The 24,622-nt window shown below is 40.6% G+C and overlaps 1 protein-coding gene across 1 annotated transcript in view; it reads right to left on the reverse strand.

Moving 5' to 3' along the window:
• Positions 1–1,653: 1,653 nt before the first annotated feature.
• LOC144797935 (vomeronasal type-2 receptor 26-like) overlaps positions 1,654–24,622 on the reverse strand; it is a 90,745-nt gene continuing 67,776 nt past the window's right edge. The window contains exon 6 of the mRNA XM_078668738.1: positions 1,654–2,555. Within this exon, the coding sequence (XP_078524864.1) occupies positions 1,654–2,555 (902 nt within the window). The remainder of the gene's footprint in view (positions 2,556–24,622) is intronic.

Here is a 24,622-nt window from a genome sequence, read left to right on the forward strand (position 1 = left end):
CCTGCACTGAGAGGTGCTGCTGCAGAGACGCAGCATGACCGCCGCCCGGGACCCCTGCCCTCCCGGCACCAAAATTCCAGTGCCTCTTGGGCATCACTGGGCCACTCTCCCCCCCCTCCCCGAGAAAGGCCCGCGCTCAACAGAGCTCCACCTGACATATGCCCTTGCCCCGGACTCGGAGGCACACCTCCATGAACACACATTGACACTCCTCTAGATCTATTAGCCCTCTGCTCTCACCCCCCATTTTAAGTTATCTTCTCCCTCTTTAATTTCTCTCCCACACCTCACAATGTTGGTGAGTCCTTTCCTCTTATTTTGTCCCGACCACAACTTTCCCTCCTGGTTCCGTCCGGATGTCAAGGCAGTTTTACCTGTGACATGCCTGTTATACAGTTATGAATATTATATTAGTTACTGATATACAATTCATCCACAATATTCTTGATATGACCATACACTGGAGGACACATTGCACATTGGCTGACGGGAGTGACCTGGGGAAGGCGCGCAGCCGCAAGAACATGCCGCCCCACACCACATCTTATCCCCATACCCCGAGTTACACTGCTTACAGCACCATACGACATCACACTCTTAGAAATGTACGTTCATTCTTCTATACCCTAACAGTTTTACGGCAAGAACCGTGAGTTCAATGACCCAATATGTATAGTCACTGTACTGTATTGTCGTTATGGTGTTATGCAGGTTATATGTACCATTACCTCTTACAAAATGCATACTCGTATACTGTAATTGAATGTTGGAAAACTAATAAAATATATTCAAACAATTAGCGGGTGAAATCTAGCAATGATTTCACAGCGCTAATGAAAAGTTTGGTAATAGGGTAGTGTGTACTTAGCCATACAATCCACCTCCCCTAAGCAATAATGCTAAGACCAGGTTTTATTCAGGCGTTAGAATCATGCAATAATGGGGGCTTAGCGCGCCTTTTATCATCGCTTCGATGGTCAGGGGCAGTGTTGTTAATACCGCATTGTTGGTTTTGCAATCATTTCACATGTTGTTCTAGGAGGGAACGCCTACTTTGCACCTCATAAGCGATATCAATTGCTGTCAAGAGATGTATTGCAGATTCGACTGCTAACATGTGCTAATGCATGTTAGCGACGCCTTGCTAATATTGAGATAATACAATCGCCACTTTTTCAGAGCTATCTGCCGAAAATGCGGCAATATATCTTTTGATTATATGCCCCCCAATGTTTGTGAATTGGTGCTATTGTATCTGAAGGGAACATTTATCGCTAAGAACTAACAAAAGTTGAATAAATATAGATCTGGCCATAGTTTTTTTATCCAAAAAAAGATGAAGTAGAACAATATATTCTTACATGTCCCTAATGTGCATTTTTTTCGTTATAATCTCAGTTTAGATGACAGTATTCACAATCCTTTGATTTCCTTAGAGATATCTATGAAATGACAAAATGATATATCCTTGCTTTTATTTTTATTGACTTACATATATCTCTTAATAGTGTCTGATTTTTTTCTTTGATCATAGGTGACATATACCATCAAAATTAATTTATGTTTTTTTATATATTGTAATTGTATCAGTTCAGTGCAAAGGGAAGAAGCAACTTAATTGAAATGCATGGTAAACGCCAAAATATGGATGTGTTATTGTTTTCGTCCCATCAGGTGCTCTTTCGAGTTCATCTCTGGTCTCAAAAGGATGATATAACACTTTGGAAAAAATATGCAAGTCACTAAAGCAGAGCTTGAAGTTAAAATGGCGAAGACCTCCATGGCAACCATGTATTTTCCCTTGGTGCTGAGATAGGCTGGAATAAATGAGATCCAGACACTGAGAAAGGCCAGCATGCTGAAGGTGATGAACTTAGTCTCGTTGAAGCTGTCAGGAAGTTTCCTAGCCAGGAATGCAACTACAAAACTAATGGTTGCAAGAAGTCCAAGATATCCCAGCATGCACCAGAAAGCAATTGAAGCCCCCTCATTGCATTCGACTATTATCAATCCAGGCTGAATCTGAATATTATATACTAGAAAAGGAGGAGAAAGAATTAACCAAAACACACACAGAAGCACCTGGAGGAGCGTACCAATATTGACAACAGCATATGACAATTTAGGTGTGGCCCATCTCTTTAAAGTACTGCCGGGCTTTGTTGCATTGAAGGCGATGACAACCATGACCGTTTTGGCCAAGACACAGGAGACACAAAGAGCAAATATGATACCAAATGATGCTTGGCGGACGAGGCATGTCATTGATGTGGGATATCCAATGAAAGCAAATGAGCAGAGAAAGCACAGGGTAAGGGACAAGAGGAGAAGGTAGCTCAGCGATCGATTGTTTGCCTTTACAATAGGGGTGCTTCGGAAATGGAAAAAGAGACCCAAAATAGCAGTAGGTATTACTGAGAGAAAAATGCAGATTGCTGCCAGACTATATCCTAAAACACCTTCATAAGAAAGAAACTCTATGTCCTTAAGGATGCATAGGTCCTGTTTGGCATTTGGCCATTGATCCCATGAGCACTTGTTGCACTCTGTAGAGTCTAGGATAGAGAAAAACATAATATCACAATAAACTCTAATAGATTTGGATAACGCACATGTATACCGTTATTTGCTATACTGAATACTGATCTTAAAATGTTCAGAACACAATGCTATATTATGAATATACTGATACATTCTCCAAGATTGTAAATGAGAATATATGTTTATTTTTAGATACAAACTAAATAGGCTTTTAAATAATGAAACAACGACAGCATTAACATATCACTCCACTTTCTAGTTGCTTACTATTGTGTTTCGAAAACTATACGATTATGTTATATGACAAATTATGATTTTGTTCCACTTAGCATAGACGATTGGAAAAACATTCTCTTTTAACTCAAGCAGTAGATTGTGTATTGGAATGAGTCAGTTGAATATTATGCGAGGCTATTTGGTTGTCTCCAGGCAGAGAAAAAGTGAATAGATGAAAATTCTCATTTATGTCAGTGTTTTAGTGAAGAAATGTTGTGCTATTTAAAAAAGATATACATTTTATTTGGTATTTGTGGTTTACTAAAAGTAAGAACTTGTGGTATTAGTTGATATAATAATCACAATCCTTGTCAGGGTCAACACTTAAATGGAGATACAGATTTGAGATTCAGATGCAGACTTTTATTCATATTTGATCTTATGCCAACGAGGGGAAACAACATTTTAAAACATAGCACATAAGACACAATTATCATGAAACCTGTTTGTAGGTTTTACCTTTTAAAAATATTACAAGCAATAATTCAAAGCCCCAAGAATCTGTTAAAAAAAGATTATACTAACACATCAACTCATCATATTAGTAGCCAGAAAGAGTTCACTTCAAATCAACAAAAAAGTCATTTACCTTCCACTGTCATTTCACTTCTAATGTAATGGTTTATGACCGAAAAGATGTCTATTATAGTGATAATAAATTTAGTTATGATAGAGAAGATATATATGCAAAAAACAATAGGATTAAGTGCAACTAATACATAAATCTTGAAAAGACCAAACATATCAACTAAACAAAAGAGACTAGGTTGTACAAAATCCGCTAGTAAAATGCGTAGTAACCAGGAGGAGATATACAGTAATTAAGCACAGAAGTATTATTAAGTCATTGATTTAGGGAAGTTGTTGATAGATTAGGTCTATTTTATATATCAGCTACTCTGTACCTCATATCACATATTTTAAAAGCTCTTTCACCAAGAATTGGTTAATACTTGAACAACATAGAGAGGTCAACAACCACAAAATCCTAACATACATTAGTTCAAGGTTGTTGTGTGCTAGCCATGAAGTTGTCTAACGTGTCCCATATGAATTTGGAGTGCGCTTTCCCGGGGGAAACCTGCAAAGAAATGTTGTCAGCACCCCTAATAAAGGTAGGCCAATTTGAGATTGGAAGTATTTTTCCACTTTATAAGAATTAGTTTGCAAGCTAAAGTGAGCAGGAGATCTAAAAGTTGTTTGTCTCTTTTATGGGGAATGCTAGTATTGAGGGGTCCCGTAAGAAGAGATTTAAATTCTTATTTTGGTTGACTTTATAAAAGTGATTTAGTAAAACTAAAATTTATCTCCAAAATATTGTAAGGGTGGGGCAATAGAAAAGCATATTTGGAAGGTCTCCAATGCTGTCATTACAGTTCCAACAGGCAGGAGACTGTCTGATGGTCAGTTTGTGCAGGTGGGATGGGGTCCATAATGTCCTATGTGATAACATGTATTTGGTATGTGCCAGGATAGAGGTGATCTTGTCTTTCAATGGCGATATCCACATTTTCAACCAACTAAACTAATCTGTAAGTTCAAAGCCAGCTATTTCCTATTTATTGTGTAAATTATTTAGCAGCTTTGTCGACTTAGATTGCAAGCATTTGCATTTTAGAGACTTCATGTTCATTTTTAGCAAGGGTTTAAGCAAAATGTGGGAGGGTAGGTTGTTTGTCCTCACATGCTAGTTTGTGTATGCATGCTTTTAGTTTCAGGAATTTGTAGGCATCAAGGTTAAATAAGATGTAGAGGTGTTGTAAGTCAGCAAAGGACAAAGGATTTTTATACTCTAACATGTTAATAGTAACAAAGCCCTGATTTGCCCATTGAGCCAGTAGAGTGGCTGATGGTTCAGTTTGACTTTGGAGTTGTCCCAAAAAAAAGCTCAGTTACAGATGTGGATTTTATTGTCAAGAAGGGAGTAAACCTTCACTATAGCTGCTCTAGTGTTGTTCAGTACATGCTTGGAGTGTGGATGGGGGATTACTTCATTCATGGACAAAAGTGAGATTAGGCTCCCGATAGGGAGAATACATTATTTTATCACCAGCCACTGATGTCAGTATTCATCTCTGCGAGGTAGCTCATGACACTGAATCCTTTTTTGAAAAGGAAGGCAGTTTGGTATGTTTTGAAGTTTGCCAAATCAACTCCTCCTAGGTCTTTCAGGAGTCTTAGGGCCATATGTATCAACAAACCCTTTTGCGATTCCTAAATAGCGATTTTTAAGGAATTGCTATTTAGGAATCGCAAAATGGTATGTATGAAGAAATTCGCTTTTTTTTAGCGATTCCTTAATCTTCCTTAATTGCGAATTCGCCTTTTGCGAATTCGCAATTAAGGAATAATTTCCAATGCATTCCTATGGGCCAGGAGGCCCATAGGAATGATTGCGAAATAATTCTCAAATTGCGAATCCGCAATTTGCTAATCGCAATTTGAGAATTATTTCAAGGGTGCAGGGGTGTCTCAAAGACACCCTGCTGCACACCTGAAATGTACATGAGTGTGCATATGGCGCACATACATGCCCTATGGGCATGTGTGTGCATCGCATGCCACCTTCAAAAATTCCAAATTGTGCATTTTTTGAAGAATTTGCAAGTTACCATCAACTACAAGTTGGTGGTAATTTGCGAATTCTTAACCATAATTCTTGAAGAATTTGCAAGTTACCATCAACTACAAGTTGGTGGTAATTTGCGAATTCTTAACCATAATTCACAGCCCAAAAATGCTACATACATAGCATTTAAGGAATCGCAAAATTGCGATTCCTTAATTGCTATGGCAAAATAAGGAATCGCAAATCTTTGCTATTCCATATTTTGCGAATGTATCATACATATCAAAACATGCAAAAAGGCCTTTTGCGATTCGCAAAGGCCGAAATTCTGCGATTTTCGGCCTTTGCGATTCGCAAAAGGCTTGATACATATGGCCCTTAGTTTTTTTTATGAGAATCTAGTTTTTTTATTTTGCCAGAAAAATGTGCTGATAAGGTGATCTAGTTAACAACAGTTGTTATCATAATTTTTTCAGTTTTGACCCTTCCCTACAATGATAGGACTTTTGGAGACCATCCCTCCAGAAGTTCTGTGATTTTTTAAAAAATTTCGGTGCTTTGGTATGTCTAATGGTGTCAATAAGGTTGTTAACCCCTTCCACACTCATGACGAGCTGGGCTCGTCATGCAGTAGCCTCCCAGCACGCTCATGACGAGCCCAGCTCGTCATGAATAATGGGTTTTTGCATATTCCAGCACAGGGCTGGAACTCATCGAGCATCGATGTGGTTAAAAAACTCTGAACCTAGGTATTTTACATGATGTGGTTGCAAGGCGTGTCTTGTGCTGCCTATATCATGTTATGTTAATCTGGTTTGTAAAGTGCGCAGATACTCAGCAATGTCCCGGTGCTTAGGCAGTGGGCACCCTACCGGGCACCAGATTGACTATTTAAAAGAGCCAGATCTTAAGCTTCTCGATCTTAAGCTTCCTCTTGACGATGTCCAGGTTGTCTACTAAGTGAAGGTTAACTGTAGGTTTGTTGAGTGGACCCAAATAGGAAAAAAGATCTCCCGCCTATTCTAAGGTGGTTGATGTTAAGCACTCTTGCAAAGCACGCAGACGTAGAGCGCAGTGTGAGTTCTGGAATATATTTGCTGATCCTCTCTCTGAGATAGAACATCCCTGAAAATCTTAATTTCAGTTTTATTCGGGTTGCACCTCAGATGGTGCATGTCCATCCAATAGAACACCCTGGCGATACACAGAGAAATAAGATTCCCATCAAAATCATTTCCCTTCTCACAGGCAAAAAGGAGCTGCGTGTAATCAGCGTAGGAGATGGCTTATGCACCCTGGATCTCGACAAATGCAGCCAACGGTGCCAGATATATATTAAACATGATAGGATTAAGAGCCAATCCCTGGGGAATACCTAAAGTCAGGGTTCTGGCTTTTAAGGTATGAGGAGGTAGCCATATTTCCAGAGTACGTTTGTCCAGAAATGATGAAAGTCAATTTAGGGCTGAATGTCTGATCCCAACCTCTTGAAGGCGCTCGAGTAGCTAGGAGTGGGGCACGGTATCGAAGGCCGCGCAAGGTCCAGGAGTATCAGGATGTCCTTGCCCCTGAGACTAGAGTGTACCTTACGTGTTCGACCACTTCAAGAAGCGCTGTCTCTATGCTGAAATGAGGTCAGAAGCTGGATTGGCTAGGGTGTAGTATTTTATTTGCTTCCAAGTAATTGGAGAGTTAGTAATTGACTTCCTTTTCCAGAATCTTCGAGAAGGCAGTGAGAAGAGAGATGGGCCTATAATTTACTGCTTGTTTGGGATCAGCTGCAGTTTTTTTCAGCAACTGGAGCACTTTCGTATTTTGTTTCAGTCTTGTGGAACCATGCCTGTTGCCAGCGAGGTGTTAAATATGTTGTTCGCTGTCGAATTGATAGATTGGGCTACCATTGTTAGCACAGTAGTTTGACAAGGGTCAAGAGGGGAGCCGGATTTCAGTGCCTTTAATGCTGAGAGTGACTGGATGAGAGACAGGGAAGTTAAATTGTCTAGGGAATGGGACTTGGGGGAAGCAGATTCCTAACACGTTGGGCCTGTATTTGGGTAGTTTGGGTGCCACATCCTCAGCCTTCCATGTTTCCTGCAAAGCTAATATTGTGATATTTTCTCTCCTAATATTGAGGTAAGAGATTTCCAATTTCTCTTCAATACGGATATGTTCCAAGGATTAACTTGGGTGACACCATCATTAGGAACTCCAGAGTGGAGGTTTTGTGACCTAATATAGTGAATGTATTCTTGCAGCGATTCTGTATATTTGTATATTTGTAGAGATACATTAATGTTTGTGTAGATTTGTCTTTCTTGATCTGATTTAAATATTAATATTCTTACACCCACCATAACATCACTATTGATGTAAGATTAAAACCTCCTTAGTCCTCCAATTAAATCCATCATAGGCAGTTTGCCCAAGATTACCAATTGAATTAAGAACTTTGTCTGCTACAATCCATGACTTATGTTATGCCAATAGTATTTGAAAAGTGCACTATCACTCGTGAGGGCATCCTGGCACTGAACAGGTGTGTGTGTTTAGCTCTGCCTATGGGAGATTGGTTAATTGAAATGCCAGGTCTCTAGCTTCTTGAGGAATTTAAGAAGACATGAGGAGGAGGAGGATCTTCTGTGGAGTGGGAGACTGTTGCATGCTTTAGGTGCAATGTAAGAGAGAGCCCTGTCCTCATGATCTGGTTCTGTGCATGTTTCGGACATGGGCAAGTAGGAGTCCTGTAAGAAGGAGGTGTCTGTGTGATGAGTGAAAAGAGATGTGAGTGTTCAGGTATGGAGGACCTAACTTGTGTAGTGCCTTGAATGTGTTGTTAGGTGTTTGAAATAAGTGCATTTGTGTATCAGGAGCCAGTGGAGCTCCTTGAGGTGTGGTGTGATGTGAGCTCTTTGTCGGAGGTTAGTAATGATTATAACTGCCAAACTCTGGATGTTTTGTAGTCTATAAATTAGTTGGTTGGTGATCCTGATGTAGAAGGTGTTCCAGTAGTTCAACTTGAAAGTGACTAGGGCATGAGTGACAGTTTTTCTAGTGTTGCTTGTGAGCCATTCCAGGATTTTCTTATTCATCTCCAGCGTGTGGACACAGAATACAGTGATCGTGTTGACTTGTGCGGTCATGTTGAGTGAAAGTCAACTAGCGCATTTGGCCAGATTGATGACAGTTCACTTTCAAGAGTGTAAAAATCCAAGGCTATATACTTTAATGTCGTTTTTGAAAGCCTTTAAAATGAGCTGTAAATAGTTAACGACTTTGACTTGTTTAAGTGTAACTCAGAGTCCCAGTCTGAAAAGACATCCACCATCTTGTTGTGTAGCCTTTTAGGATCCAAGCGTAATTTACCGTTTTATGACCTTATATAGGTATAATTCACATTGCCCTTCTATAGACATAGAAAACATACCCATATTTAGACATAACCCATCCAGTCCAAATACAGGCATGGCTACTTCCACTAGTTCCAAAAAGCCACAACGATTTCTTGGAAAACTCGGCTTCAGTAGTCAGGGACATCCCCTTGCTTGAATATTGATTTGTCCGAGAAATCATGGAGTTTTCAAAGAACTACCATTCTATTGGGGTTCTTTAGTGATGTTATTATGTCTGACTTTAGGTCAAACTAGGCATCTCAAAGGCATAAATATGCCCACACTTGCCCTAGCAAGGACACGGTGATTCAGAGCCGCTCGACTATCTACTTGCCCGACGCAGCTCGCTACAGCAAGTACCGAAGGAAGCCGATCCTCCAGCCGACGCACTGACAGAGAAGCTGTCCTTTCTTTCGCTGAGAATCTAGCTCCAGTGTTTCCAAGCTCCCCTCGCGGGATGTTGGGAAATCGAGTCCCGAGACAGAGATACCAGAACTCCTTCATTCTAAAACCAAGGTAGGGAGCTGATTAAACCCCAAGAGAAATCTTGGTTAGATTCTTGGCAAAGAAAAACTAAACCTATGTTACACCACACTTACTTCTTCCCTCGTACAAGACTTAAGTTAGGTACATTGGGGTAGCCGTATTTTAGAAGCACCAGTTGAGTACTTTTAGCCTTTGTTATTTATGTATGTATCTATCTATGGTCTAGAAAGCATGCAATGCTTTTACAGTATTATTTTATAATACTCTTCTTACTGTACGCATTATACTTTACAACCAGTATTACGATTGTAGCAATTCATTTTTCCTGTCTGAGAAAGAAGACTGTTCAATAAAACACTTTTATTGAAAACGCCCGTCTCTCTATTTCTCTGCACCTCTGTTGAAACGAAGCATGCACGATTGACTGAGTAAAATATCTATCTATTGATTCCGCGACTCTGAAGATCAGTTTTATTCTTGGGGAAACAAAGTTGTCATGTTTATGTGGTTGTCAGAAACTAATCCCTTCTTGTTTATTCGAGAAAGTTTCTAGTGACCTCTGAGCTAGCTGGCACTCACAATTAAGTCTAATATATTCGATAGAGACCTAGTACACACGTCAAATCTATAGAATATGTTATTCGAAAGCACAGAGCCTATTCGGAATATAGGAACTACACTACAATCTGTAGAGCCCATTCATTGATTTGATAATACAGTTTCCACTTTCTGGACTTAAAGTACATTCTTGATTGCCAGATGCGGCATTCATATGTGCACCCGCCCTAACTTGAGACTGATTAGTCAAAGACATACTGGTTATTGAACTCAAATCTGTTGGAGGTGTACTCTTTGATATAGTGACCTTTTCCTCCTTTCTAATACTCAAATAGCTTAGTTTGCATTGGTGGGCCTTCTATTATAGTTTGCTTCTTCATCCAATTTACACCTTTTTTCTATAGTGAAAGGTGTTGTGTCATGTAAAGATTGTAAGTAGCTTGATCCTCTATGTTATATTCAAGTGAGAGATTATATAGTGCAAACTAGATCCGAGACATCAGATATGTAAATGTAAATGTAGTTGAGCTTATACAGCGCACAGCTACCCGCAGTGGGTTTCCCGGCGCTTGCTTAGGGAACCCGTCCTGGTATTCCCCTGTGAGATAGCAGGGTATCCACAAGGTGAAAGTCAGGCATCCCGCCGCGAGGGGCCGTTGTGGAGACTAAGCAAGCTATTGCCCAGAGTCGCAGAGTGTGAACCCGTGAGTCGAGGAGGCTCCGGGGCGAGAATTATCGAGTCCGTGGAATTTTTAGCCCAAGACCCGCCGGGGTGGGGAATTGAACCCTGGTCCAGGACCGATCTCAGCTTTCGGGTCTGCTGCCTCTAACCCCTGAGCCACACTTCTCCACATCAGAGATATCAGAGCGCTTTACATGAGCACCAGTTTTGTTACACGAGGATAGAACAAAAATTCCCTTTCTGTGTTGTTATACTTTTAGTTGGTGACCAAAGGGCCTACACCATAGAACATAGTCAGTTACAAAATTACATATTAGCCCAATTCATTCAATGTTACACAACACAGATGTTCACTATCAAGTTCTCAAAATTTTTATTTTGATTAAAACATTTCACTATATTTAAAACCACAATTTTATATAGCATTCATTTACTTTGTGATCAGGATCCTGTGCTCTGGTACATGTATACAGATTATGCTAACAATCCCAATTTACGGTTTACTAAATCAGAGTCACTGATCCTCCTGTCATTAAACAAGATTTATGCTCATGTCACAATATAATGCATAAACAAAACATTCAATTATAAAAAATAACATTAAATATAAAACAGTCCTTTGTCGACGCGTTTCGGTGCTGTTAGTAGTATTATAACACCTTCCTCAGGACAGACAAATTTTTTAAAAAAACAGGTTTGATCTTCTTTCTATGGAATGAATGCACATAATTACTAAAAGTTTATGGAAGAGAACATATGAACAAGACATTATGTGCTATTTGCCAAAAATATGTTTGTAATAAGTGAATCTTACTATTTAGATATCAACTTGGCAGTGGTATCGCCGTCCCGAAAGTGACTGATGTGGGATGACAGCGTAAGACACAGTAATCAACATACCGTGAATTAAAAGGTATGGAGCCTCTAGTTAAAGTTCTAGAAAGAGGGGGCTTAAATCGAATAACTGGTATCATTTAAAGTAAATGTTAAATTAATCACACAGGCATTTGGGACACATGAGCTAAAGGAACCATCGTGTGCAGACCGAATTACACAGTAACTCAAAGCATAGACACCACAAAACCAAGCAGACCCGTTTTAAGTAAGTGGGCAATATGAGTAAATCTAAAATAATGTGAGAAAGTTACGTTCATCACATTTGGCTTTATGCTTAAGATAGTTTTTTTTAAATTATAGAAACTTCTACCGCAGGAACTATAAGTACATCCTACAAGATTCCTGACTATATATGAATTTTCGCTGGCCCTTAAAGATAAAGAAGGACCGATATACAACTAACCTAAGTAAGCCTGTCAGGTTCATTTATAGAACTGAACTATATGATAGCCCAATGTTACAACTAGCACATAATGTCTTGTTCATATGTTCTCTTCCATAAACTTTTAGTAATTATGTGCATTCATTCCATAGAAAGAAGATCAAACCTGTTTTTTAAAAAAATTCGTCTGTCCTGAGGAAGGTGTTATAATACTACTAACAGCACCGAAACGCGTCGACAAAGGACTGTTTTATATTTAATTTTATTTTTTATAATTGAATGTTTTGTTTATGCATTATATTGTGACATGAGCATAAATCTTGTTTAATGACAGGAGGATCAGTGACTCTGATTTAGTAAACCGTAAATTGGGATTGTTAGCATAATCTGTATACATGTACCAGAGCACAGGATCCTGATCACAAAGTAAATGAATGCTATATAAAATTGTGGTTTTAAATATAGTGAAATGTTTTAATCAAAATAAACATTTTGAGAACTTGATAGTGAACATCTGTGTTGTGTAACATTGAATGAATTGGGCTAATATGTAATTTTGTAACTGACTATGTTCTATGGTGTAGGCCCTTTGGTCACCAACTAAAAGTATAACAACACAGAAAGGAAATTTTTGTTCTATACTACTGATACCCGGTCCTTTCTGGTCTCTGGGAAAACTCTCTTATTTTTTAAGATTGTTACACGAGGACACATTCTTTTTTGTTTGGCACAGGAAGATTAAGTGATTTGCCCAGAATCACAGGATGTTGGGCGTCATTGCTGAGACTCGAACCTCCCTGTTTCCTGATTAGCTGATGAAATGTATATCCCATATTAATACCGTTCTGTCTTCATTATTTTTTGTCACAAGGATTGCAATAGAGGCACAATCTCTGGGCTTCTTAAGAGAGATAAATTACAACCGACTAGGGTTAAATGAGTTTTCTTAAAAAGATGAACTGCTACAATACCTGCTTGCTCACACTTTTGTTTCTTTGAGTGAGAGGAAAGAGATGTGTACATCAGATTATCATCTGTATCTCAGCTTTTTGTCGCTGGGACACTTAAGGGCTGATTAGGATGGCGGGCAGACTTTAGTCCGCCCACCATTCTTGCGGTGCTGGGACCGGCAGCCCTACATGTGGTGGTCCAGCACCACTAATTAGGATGCAGCCGCCACCCTGGCGTTCGCATTTCTCATTTACAACATTGCGGCGGGTGCTGCTGTAAGCAGCATTCACCACAATGGTGAAAAGGCATGTTGTGCATTTCCATGCACAACATGGCAGACACTGCTCGCTGCCTGCCACCTTGTGCATGGCAATGTAGGGGGTATCATAAGTACCCCCCGAAGTGCAACCCCACACTCCTGGGGGACCCGCAACAGGCCCCCAAAATGAAACCCCACCAGCCTTTCCATGGCGGCATCGCCGCCTTGGAAAGGCCTTGATTCACGCCCTTCCTAATATGGATGGCGCTGCCTGCTAGGCCCCGAAACCTTATTGAGGCCCAATTCTGCCCAGCTGGCAATAAGAACAATTGTCAAACGGCGGTAAAACCGTGGACACACTTTGCGTCTGTCGCATTACCCCCGCCATAATAATATGTCAGGGGGGAAATCAGGTTGAGATGGTGGGTGGATCGCCACCGCTGGCCTGGCGGTGGCAATCCGCCTCCCATCATAATCACCCCCTTAGTTGTTTTTGTGAATCTGTGTCACCTATGTTTAGTTAAGCAGATCCTTGCAGTTCAGTAAATGTGTCCTGTTAAACTTGATAATTTCTCTGGAAAAGTGGAATGTTCAGTGCTATTTTAAAGGTGTAATGTGAGTGATTTATTTTTTATTTCCAGAGGCACGGAGTTCCAAATGTTTGAAGAATTTCTTGAGAACATTTGTTTCAGAGATATTTAATTTTTCAATGGAGGTATTTCAGATGGAGGGAGGCTGCACTTTGGAGAGACTGGGACCCTCCCAAGAAGGCCAGCTTCTGTGCTCAGTTCTTTGCTGCCTCATCATGTAGGAACTTGTGTGCTTTGTGACCCACCTTGAACACACATCAGTGCTCTGGGGGAAGCTAATTTAGAGTGATCTGGATTGGGGTGCTGTGGTGAAGACTTCTTGTACCAGGGGGCTGGGATATTATTCCTAGGACATTTTTCAGTCAGCCACTGCGTTATGGGTAGATTATGATGGTTTGATGTATGGGAGTGTAACATTCATGTAACTTGTTTTAGTGTAACTATGCAAAATGATTGCAAAATAACACAAACTAATACACAATATTATGCATAATTATGTGAAATATAAATCTCTCATTTCATACAATATTTTAAAGCAAAAAGCCTCCTGTGTCAATTTTTGGTGCAAGGACACATTTAAACAAAAGTACCGCAAACAACAACTGCTCCCATTTATTTTGAGCTTACAGAAAATGTGTATCATTATTTGCATGTTCTTGGTAAATTTTTACTGTGATGGTGTGGAAGTACACAAAGGTGCAGTAGGACATAATTTTGGGAATCGCATGTGACAAGAGTAAAGTAAATTATGTTGCAGCGATTTAGATTTTAGCCAGGCATAGTTTAGTGTCCCTAGGATGTAGTGCAGTTAGGTACGTATTGTCCCTTAGTTGCAGGGCAATTTGACAGGGATGTGCCTTAAAGTTTAGTCCAATGTGGTCAGTTACTGTTCAAGTGGTTAAGTGTCCATTGAATACCGCAGGGTGTGATGGGTGTATTCCCCTACAATGTAAAGCATTGTGCTTCGTTAGTGTTCCTAAAAGGCACTAAAAACTGTTGCAGTACTATCACTAAGAGGCAGTACAGTGTGGCGGTTTAGTTATTATTTGGTTCAATAAATTGTGGTAGGTGAACATCCATATGATTGAGTTTGGTGGGGAGGGTCAGCTTTTCTAGGATGCAGAGCAGCAAGGAGAGTTATATCCCATTGGAAAGAGTGCAGTGTGATTGTGTGCCAATGATGCAGTCCAATGTTCATGAATAGTGTCTGTATAGCACATTACAATTTGATTGCTGAGGCCCATATGCACGAAACTTCCATTATGCATTTCCTGAAAAGTGATTACAAGAAATCGCTATTCAGGAAATGCAAAATGAACCCCCACATGTATCAAGCATTTTTGGAGTCGCAAACGGTGCGATTCCTTAAAATCGGCCGTTCGCGATTCCAAAAGTGCTTTTTGGGATGCATGAAGCAATTTTAGAATTCGTAGCATTTTTGCGAGTTCTAAAATTGCGGTTGCTTTTAAGAAGTCGCAGATGTGCGATTTCTTAAAAGCAATGCATCATTAATTTCAAAAGTGCAAAATCGCAATTAGGGTGTCAAATTTACCGAGTGGTTGAACCACTCGGTAAATTTGGAAAAAGTGTTTTAAATGCTGAAAATGTTTTTTTTTCAACATTCATGTTTCACACACACATGTCCTTAGGACATGTGTGTGTGAAACATGATGCGAAAAATACATTTCAGGGGTGCATGGGGGGGTCCTTTGGACCCCCCCCCTGCACCCATGAAATTTTCAAAGTGCCACTCGCAATTTGCTACTGCCTTCCCATTGACTCCTATGGGCCTTTTGGCCCATAGGAATCAATGGGAATTGCGAAAATGTACTTAAGAATTCGGTATTTATTTGGGATTCGGTAAAAATTGCGATTTTTACCGAATCACAAATGAATACCGAAAATAATGATGCATAGCATTTTGCACTTCTTAATTTGCGATTCCTTATTTTTCGCAAATTAAGAAGTGCAAAATGTCACAATGATGCATGTGGGGGTTCATGTTCTAAAATTGTGATTTCCTAATAGCGATTACCACAGAGTCACAATCGCTATTAGGAAATTGCATATTTAGAAATGCAAAAGCAATCATACTGGTGGGCAAAGGGCTCCCCTTACATCTAAAAAAAATGTAAAAGTGGTTCACAAGTAAAGCATTCTAATGCCCGCTGAGCGAATGCGCAAACACGACACTGCAAAAAGTGCATTGTGGGTGCTGTTTTTCATTTGATATTTCCAATCTTGGTTATCATAAAATGCGATTTCTACGGGGTAGTAAGGTCAATTTGCGATCGGGATTCCTCTATGGTACATATGGAAAGCCTATTTAGCATTTCTTAATGGTCTGAAACAGATATTCGGTCAGTTAAGAAATGCTAAATGGATTTGTACATATGGGTGTGAGTGTGCTTAGGGTTCCTTGCAGAGTGAAGTGTTAGTATCTATTCAATGAGGGGGTATGATTAGGTTCCATAGCATAGAAAATAATTAAGTGTGTTTAGGGTTTATGTGGTACAGTGTTGCGTGCAGAATTCTCTGGAGTTAAATGAAAACTCCTGAAGAGTCTGCAAAGTTCCGCGAGTGGGAGGAATCATTATGTTGCACTTAATTTTAGCACCGCAAACTTATTCTGCTCTGCAAAATCAGTGCGAACGGCACCATGCAGGACACCAGAGGGCGCTGTTTCATTACTGCTGCTCGAGAGGATTTTCAAGCTGCGTTCTCATTAGGAAAATCTTACCAAGTTTCATTCTAGCGCCCAAAAATCACACTAGGGGATGCCAATCCTCACTTGGCAGCTTACCATTGGCAATCCGCGTGTAAGAAAAAAATTCTCCCCACACCTGTTGTCAGAGTTTTTCCAGAACTCCTCATTAAAAGCAGAACACGGAGTTGGCATAATTCTGCAAACTCTGCCTTCAGAGAGGAATATACCGCCTAACCTAGTGTAATTGCCCATTGAATGCAATCCAGTGCAGTGGGCTTGTGTTCATAGGATAAATTAACGTGCTATACAACCCTCAAAATCATACTTCCATGCTTAGATGGTTTGCACAGAGAGGAAAATGACAAGCTTTTAATGAGTAAGCAACCAAGGTTGGAAAATCTAAGGTGAAACAAAGTTCTGTATCTCTTAAAATGTTGTTATAAAAAGAGAGGTCATGACCCACTTAGGACCTGATGACAGAGGCACAAGCAATTAAAAAGCACTCTTTCAGAAACCTGACACCAGAGAAAATTGGCAAAATGTGTCTGAACTGAAATTCAGTGGAACAGTCCCAGAAGATGTCTTGTGTGATTTCTGGACGAGGCACATTTGTTAGGGATGCCAGGTTATATTGGTCTATCATAATCCAAACAGGATGCAGTGCATTGTTAAGGGCCATTACGCCAGGGTTCAGTGCAGTTTAGTTTGCTAAAACTACTATGACTCAGTGAGGTGGGTTTAGATGATTTTTCTTGGGGTGTCATGAAATGTGGGCCTGATTATCAAAGGTAACCTTACTCTTTTCTGTAAGTTTACAATTTTTTACTATTCGCAAGGGTATTTTATGAATAGTAACTTTACTACTGTGGAGTCTCCACACCCATGGTGGAGACTCTGCCCATAAAAAGGATTGGACTCTCCTATCTTCTTATGTGAAGAGACTCCGCCATGAGTATTGTGACGATGCACACTTATCATCTAGTTTAGGGTGTTTGGCTAATTTCTCTCCTGACCAGATTTATGTGGTATTTATTGTCCGGTGGGGGACAGTGTGTTGCTCAGATACAGTGCAGCATAGTGGGGTAGTGTCCTCAGGTTGCAATGCAATATGTTGGGCTCATTTATATAGGATGCAGGCTCATGTTTTAGATCCATGTCCGGTCAATACATTATGCCTGGTTAGCATCCATAGGAGAGATTGGAGTAGCGGTTTAGAGACTCTTTGGTCCAGTACAACTTTACAATGCAGTGCAGTAAGGTGGGTTAGTGAATTAGGGCCATATGTATCAAGCCTTTTGTGATTCGCAAAGGCCGAAATTCACAGAATTTCGGCCTTTGCGAATCGCAAACGGCCTTTTTGCATGTTTTGGGATGTATGAAACATTCCCAAAATAGGGAATTCGCAATTTTGCGATTCCTTAAATGCTACGGATGTAGCATTTTTGGCTAGTGAATTTTGGTTAAGAATTCACAAATTACGACCAACTTGTAGTTGATGGTAACTTGCGAATTCTTCAAAAAATTCACATTTTGGCATTTTTGAAGGTGGCATGTGATGCACACACATGCCCTTAGGACATGTATGTGCGCCATATGCACACACATGTACATTTCAAGGGTGCAACAGGGTGTCTTTGAGACACCCCTGCACCCTTGAAATAATTCTCAAATTGCGATTAGCAAATTGCGAATTCGCAATTTAAGAATTATTTTGCAATCATTCCTATGGGCCTCCTGGCCCATAGGAATGCATTGGAAATTATTCCTTAATTGCTAATTCGCAAAATGCGAATTCGCAAATAAGGAAGATTAAGGAATCGCAAAAAAATAGCGACTTTTTTCATACATACCTATTTAGGAATCGCAAAATAGTTTGTTGATACATGTGGCCCTAAGTTCACTGTATTAAAAGGACGCTCCCTCATGGGTCAGTGTCACTGACACAATGCATTATGGCGGGTAAGTGGCGCTTATGTTCACTGCAGTATGTTGTGCTGCTGTTTCTATGATGCAGTGTGGTGTTTTACATTTCATAGGTAGATAACAGCATCCGAAAGGTAGTGCAATGGGTCGTGATCTTAGACTGCAGTGCAGTGACCTGAGCGAATGCCCTGAAACCTTCAGTGCAGGTTGTCTGCTTACTGTTCTTATAGTTTAGTAAATCTGCAGTGAATTCTTGTTTCTAGTGTTCCATGCAGTGCCCTAGCTTAGTGTTCCTAGCATCCAGTGCTAGGTGGTGGCTTTCTCCCAGCAGGGTGAAGATCTAGGAGGAGAGGTTAAGAGTGTCTTTTGGTTCAATGCAGTGTGGTAGGTTCACTGTCGTACGAGGTGTGCTACTTTCATTGCTCTACAATATCGAAAAACGGAGTCCTACAGGCAACACCATTAGGGAAAACATCCAACCTAGAAAAAAAATGGAGCAAAAAGGAGAGCCAAAAGGAGTAAATAAACACTTAAACATCGGCATATAGTGGATACAACAAACCATATGCTCAAAACGAAATCTCAGAACACACTTGCCAGCCTAACCCAGCCCAAAAAAACACCACAGGCCATCAAACATCAATCATCAATTATCTGGAAGTTCGTTGAGGTACTCCTCGGCCTGTATTTCTGAAGTGCACACCTGGATCTTGCCCTTAAAGACGACCTTTAATCGTGCAGGATTCATTAAAAGCACCTCACAGCCCTTCTTTTGGAATGGAGTTATCAGGAGGCGCAATCGCCACCTGCATTCCACAGTTACGTGGCAAACATCCGGGCGGACAAAAAATACATGTCCCTCTGCCGAAACTCCATTTTTTTTCTAGGTTGGACCTTTAGACAGGGAGTGACCGTCGGGCACTCGAGAAGTGGGAGGCATCATATGGGTCTGGTGACCTATTTTGCCTGTTTTTGGGTTGGGGGTGGGTTCAGGCTAGGGTGGGGGGAGGGTGTACTAGGGTGGGGGAGGAGCTGTGGGAGGAGGCACGTTCAGGGTTTGTGCTACCTTTGGAAACAACAAAAATGAATCTAGATTGCTGTAAGAGAGGAACATGTGGGAGAAAGTATGGCTAATATCCAAATAGCCACCACTAATATATGTGGATTAAATGACCCTGTAAAACGGCGTCGGGTTAGAAAAGATCTGCGCTTCCTGCGGGCAGATATTATCTGTCTTCAAGAAACGCACATCGAGGCTAGCCGGCATAATCTTCTGGATTTTGACGGGTATCAATTAGTTTCTTGGACTAGATTGGAGTCTAAAACTAAAGGAGTGGCAATCTTGGCACGAAGGGGGAAGATGAGTGTCATTCGATCTTCGGTGGCTAGTCTTGGCCGATGGGTTATAGTACATGGTAGATTTTTAGATAAAAATGTCACTTCATGTTCAATCTATGGCCCTATACTGGACGACCCAGAATTATATAAGTGGCTGAGTTTGGAGCTGGTTGGCTGGCCATCACCACTTATTGTATGCAGGGATTTTAATATAAATTTGGGTTGTGAATGACTGAATCATTCTAGGGTGCCTTATGTAGGAAGAAAACCCAAAGTTTATCAGGCCATGAGATATTTTATGGAGTTACATGGGTTGATTGATGTATGGGTAGCATTGAAACAGAAGGACCCAGGGTATACTTTTTTTCAGCCCCTCACAACAATTGTTCTAGGCTTGATTATTTTTTCATCTCTTCTGTTCTTTTGGCTGGTTCTAGTATCTTCAGGTTCCCGAGAGTTATGTCGGATCATAATCCGCTCTTGCTTGAGGTCTCCATGCCAATCTGTAGAAATAAACTGGATATTTAGACCCTCAATCGAGGTTTTTTTATGGACATTACATTTATTGAAGTTACGGCTCCTTGGATTTTGACATTTTTAGATGAAAATTGCGATTCTTCTATTATCATGCCTAGAGAATCTAGATTTCATTAAAGACATGGAGGCTCACATTATGCAATGACTTTTAATTGCAGATCCAAGGCAGTCGCATCACAATATAAATGTTCCAATAAGAACACTGAGATAAAGTAAGGCATTACACATAGCAACCATCAGCCTCTTTTAAATCTGGCGAAAGTAGATCCAGTAGATTCCAGGAGATTCGAAGTAAATAGAAGTAAAATTGAAGAAGAAGACAATCAATCGACCTCCTGATGACGAAAAAGTCCAAAGTAGATTAAGTAGAAGGGTTATCTGAAAGAAAGAGGACAATGAGAATTGTATCCTAGAAACAAAGAAATCCGAATCATATCATATGTGATTAAACAATTAAACAATAATTAATAAACAATTCAAATACATAACATCAAGCTGATAAATAACATCATGTCAATACCATGGGAAGGGTTGGGTGGGATAATGTGAGCCTCCGTGTCTTTAATGAAATCTAGATTCTCTAGGCATGATAATAGGAGAATCGCAATTTCATTACAAGAACGGAGGCTACATTATGCATGTTGGTAGCCCTGTAAAACTACATTAGACATGTGTTCAATTGGTTTACAATAATGCCTTGCAAATGTACTTGCATTAGACCAGTCAGCAGCTTTAAGGATATCATCCAACTTACCTCCAGACCAAAGAGACTTACTTGCCATGGCACCTCTAAGAGAATGAGCTTGACATTTTGAAATATCAATACCAGCTAGAGACATAGCAGACTTAACCCATCTGGCAATGGAAGTGGAGGAAATAGCTTTATGAGGCTTAACAAAGGAAATGAGAAGTTGATTCTCATTAAGCGGTCGAAGATTAGACATTGTCATATCATACGCTTTCATACATTGAACTAAACAAAGTTTCGGAGAAGAATCGAAACGAGGATAGAAGATTGAATCAGACATGGTCTTGGTTCTTCTATAGACCTCAAATTTAACTCCAAATAAATTATAAGACCTATTAGAGATCTCCAGAGCTTTAACATCAGAAACTCTACGACAGGAGATAAGGCAAAGAAGAGTTGTGAGTTTAATAGAAAGAAACTTTCTGCTCAAAAAAGAATTATCCGGCCAGGAAGTGAAAAGATCTAGAATTGAATTCACATCACGGAGAGAATCATATTTTGGTCTGGGGGTCTTTTTATACAAATGCTCTTCATAACCCTACAAACAATAACATTTTTACCGATAGACTTGCCGTTAATAAGGACATGACCAGCAGAGATCGCCGATCTATAACAGTTGATTGATCTATAACTCAATCCTTTGTCGAAGAGTTCAGCGAGAAAATTCACTATATCAACGATAGGTGCTTGAGTGGGATCCAAATCCCTCTCCATGCACCAACGAAACCGGCATTTCCAGATATTGTTGTATCTGTAGTGAGTTCCCGGTGCCCATGACTCTCTGAGGAGAGTAGAAGCTGATGACGAAAGTCCTGAGACTTCGTTAGATCGCCTGACACTCTCCAGGCAAGAAGGTTCAAACTCCCGGAAAGGGTCATTAGGTGAGGATCTCCGTTTACGTCCGTAAGGAGATCTTTCAGGGAAGGAATGAGAAATGGAATTTCGAAGGTCAGTTCCAGAACAGTGGGGAACCATGCCTGTGATGGCCAGAAGGGAGTTATTAGGACTAGAGAGCATCGGTCCTGCCTCACTTTCTGCAAGACTCTCTGGATCATTGCAAATGGGGGAAAGGCATAAGCATTGATCCCTGACCAGGGTTGTAGAAAAGCGTTCACTGCCTGTGCGCCGGGATCCGGCATCCAGCTGAAGTAACGCTCTAGTTGAGAGGTGAGACGGGTCGCAAATAGGTCTATTTCAAATGGACCCCAATAAAAATTTAGTGAGTCGAAGACAGCAACGTTCAGTTTCCAATCGCTGTAGTCCGTAAGGAATCTGGAATTCCAATCGGCCGAAACGTTCGACTTCCCTGGGAAATATTCCGCTCTGAGGGTAATTTTGTGTTCTAAAAATAACATCCAAAGTTTCCTTGCTAGGTTCAAAAGGTCGGCAGACTTCGTACCTCCCAACCGATTGATGTAGGCTACTGCCGAGACATTGTCCATTTTCAGAACAACCGAACTCCCCTGTATTGAGTGCTTGAAACTCATAAGGGCGTAAAGGCCGGCAGTAAGTTTTAGGAAATTTATATGCTGAGTTGACTCCTCCTGAGACCAGACGCCACCCGTATTCCGGTCTAGGAAACATGCACCCCAACCATGAAGGAAAGCATCTGATTCCAAAACAAAGTCCGGTTCCGAACCGAAAATTGCTTTCCCATTCCAAGCCTCCAGGTTTTCCAACCACCAATTTAGCTCTGTTTTGGCCTCCGAATCTAGAGTGATTCGGTCTTCGTACCAAAGACCGGATCTCAACGCCCTTCCTTTTATTCTTTGCATGGCTCGGTAATTCAGAGGTCCTGGGAATATCGCTTGAATGAAAGAAGATAAGAGACCTAGCAGTCTTGCCAGTTTCCTTAGAGGGATGTCTTGTTGTTTCAAAACACGGCGAATCTCTTTCTTGATCTTCGAGATCTTGGAAGGAGGTAGAAGTAGGACACATTTGGACGTGTCTAGAGTGAAACGCAGAAACTCTAGAGATTGGGAGGGGGTTAGAATAGACTTCTCTTTGTTGACAATGAAACCTAGATTTTCCAGAAGATTCATAACCGTTTCCAGGTCGATGCGAATCTGAGGCAGGTCCTGGGACATTATTAAGATGTCGTTGAGGTAAATAATAAGACGAACACCCCGTTCTCTCAGGAAGGAAGCTACTGCTCTCATTACCTTGGTAAAACACCAAGGGGCGGACGAAAGTCCGAAGGGGAGAGCCTTGAACTGATAAAGATGATTTTTCAAAAGAAATGTAGGTAAGGTTGATGTATTCCGCCATCGGGATAGTGAAGTAGGCGTCCTTCAAATCTAGTTTGACTAACCAGTCTTCTTTTTGAAGAAGGTCTCTTAGAAGATGTATTCCTTCCATTTTGAAATGCTTGTAAACGAGAAATTTGTTCAGGCCCTTCAAATTTATAGCCGGTCTCCAACCTTTTCCTTTTTTCTCGACAAGAAACAAAGGGGTATATTATCAAGGGGTTTTATCTCCGCTTTTTTGGCTTTAAAAGCCAAGAAAGCGGAGATAAAATGATCTCCCTATTACCAAGCTGTCGCTAACACCAGTTAGCGACAGCTAATAGGAGATAGCGACCATCATGGGCCCCACTTTGCATGTCAGTGATATTTATCACTAATGACATGCAAAGTGGGCGTGCCAAGATGTTAGCGACTGGAAACAGTCGCTAACATCGCTATCTCCTATTACCAACTTTTGGAGATATTTGCGCTAAGGGCGAATATCTCCAAAAGCTAACACCTGCCCTGAGCAGTTCTTAGCCATGTTATCCAATGGGAGGTGGATAACATGTCTAAGAGCATTTGCTCGATAATGCATGAATATCGCTGACTTTTCAGCGATATTCATGCATTGCGGGCGTTTTTTATCGCATTTGCGATAAACCTTGCTAATAGCAAGGTTTATCTGCGATAAAAATCGCCGATGTGCGGCGATAATTTTTGTCTCTAAACAAGTTAGAGACAAAAATTTTCGCTAGTTGTTGATAATATACCCCAAAGAGCTTACAAAGATTAGGGAATCCATGGGAACTTCTAATATCGCTCCTTTTTGGAGCATAGAGGATATCTCTTCCTCTACTATTTTTTCCTTCTCTACTGAGATGGGAATATCCCTTGGGAATGAGGTTTGAATCGGAGTTTGAACAAAATCTATCATAAAGCCTATTACTGTGGACAGTACCCACAGATCTTGAGTTATTTCCTCCCATTTTTTTGAAAACAGTTTCAGTCTGCCTCCCACTTTTGGAGGGGTAGAAGGAGAAAGTAAATGAAGGGAACTTACTTGGAGGGTTTGATGAGAAAGATGATCAAGATGTTCCACCTCTTTCTCGATTTCCTCTTCCACGGTTGGAGGTGTTGTAGTAAATATTCTGGTATGAGCCTCTTCCGAAGGGGCGTGATCTCTGGTAGGGCCTTTGGTTATACCGGCCGGAAGGAAGGCCCCTTCTTCCGGCCCTTCCAAAAACATTATTGCTGAATACTCTCTTCATATTCTTTTGGGCCTTATCAGGAGCAGTAAAAGTTGAGACGTACTTTCCCAAAGATCTTATAAGCACTTCACCAAAGAGCAGGCCTTTTGGATTAGAGGAAGGTTCCTTCTCAGCCATATCTGTGAGTTTAGGGTCTAGTTAAAAAAGGATGAGCCTACGCCTTTCAGCGTTAATGCTAGTATTAGCATTACCTAGGAGAATGAGGGCTCTTTGACTCCAACCTCTTATTAGATCTGTATCAAGCTGGGTACCTTTAGGGTAACATTCCTCAGCAGAGTCAAGGATTGTGCTCA

This window comes from Lissotriton helveticus, chromosome 12, assembly GCF_964261635.1.
Source record: "Lissotriton helveticus chromosome 12, aLisHel1.1, whole genome shotgun sequence".
Taxonomy (NCBI): domain Eukaryota; kingdom Metazoa; phylum Chordata; class Amphibia; order Caudata; family Salamandridae; genus Lissotriton; species Lissotriton helveticus.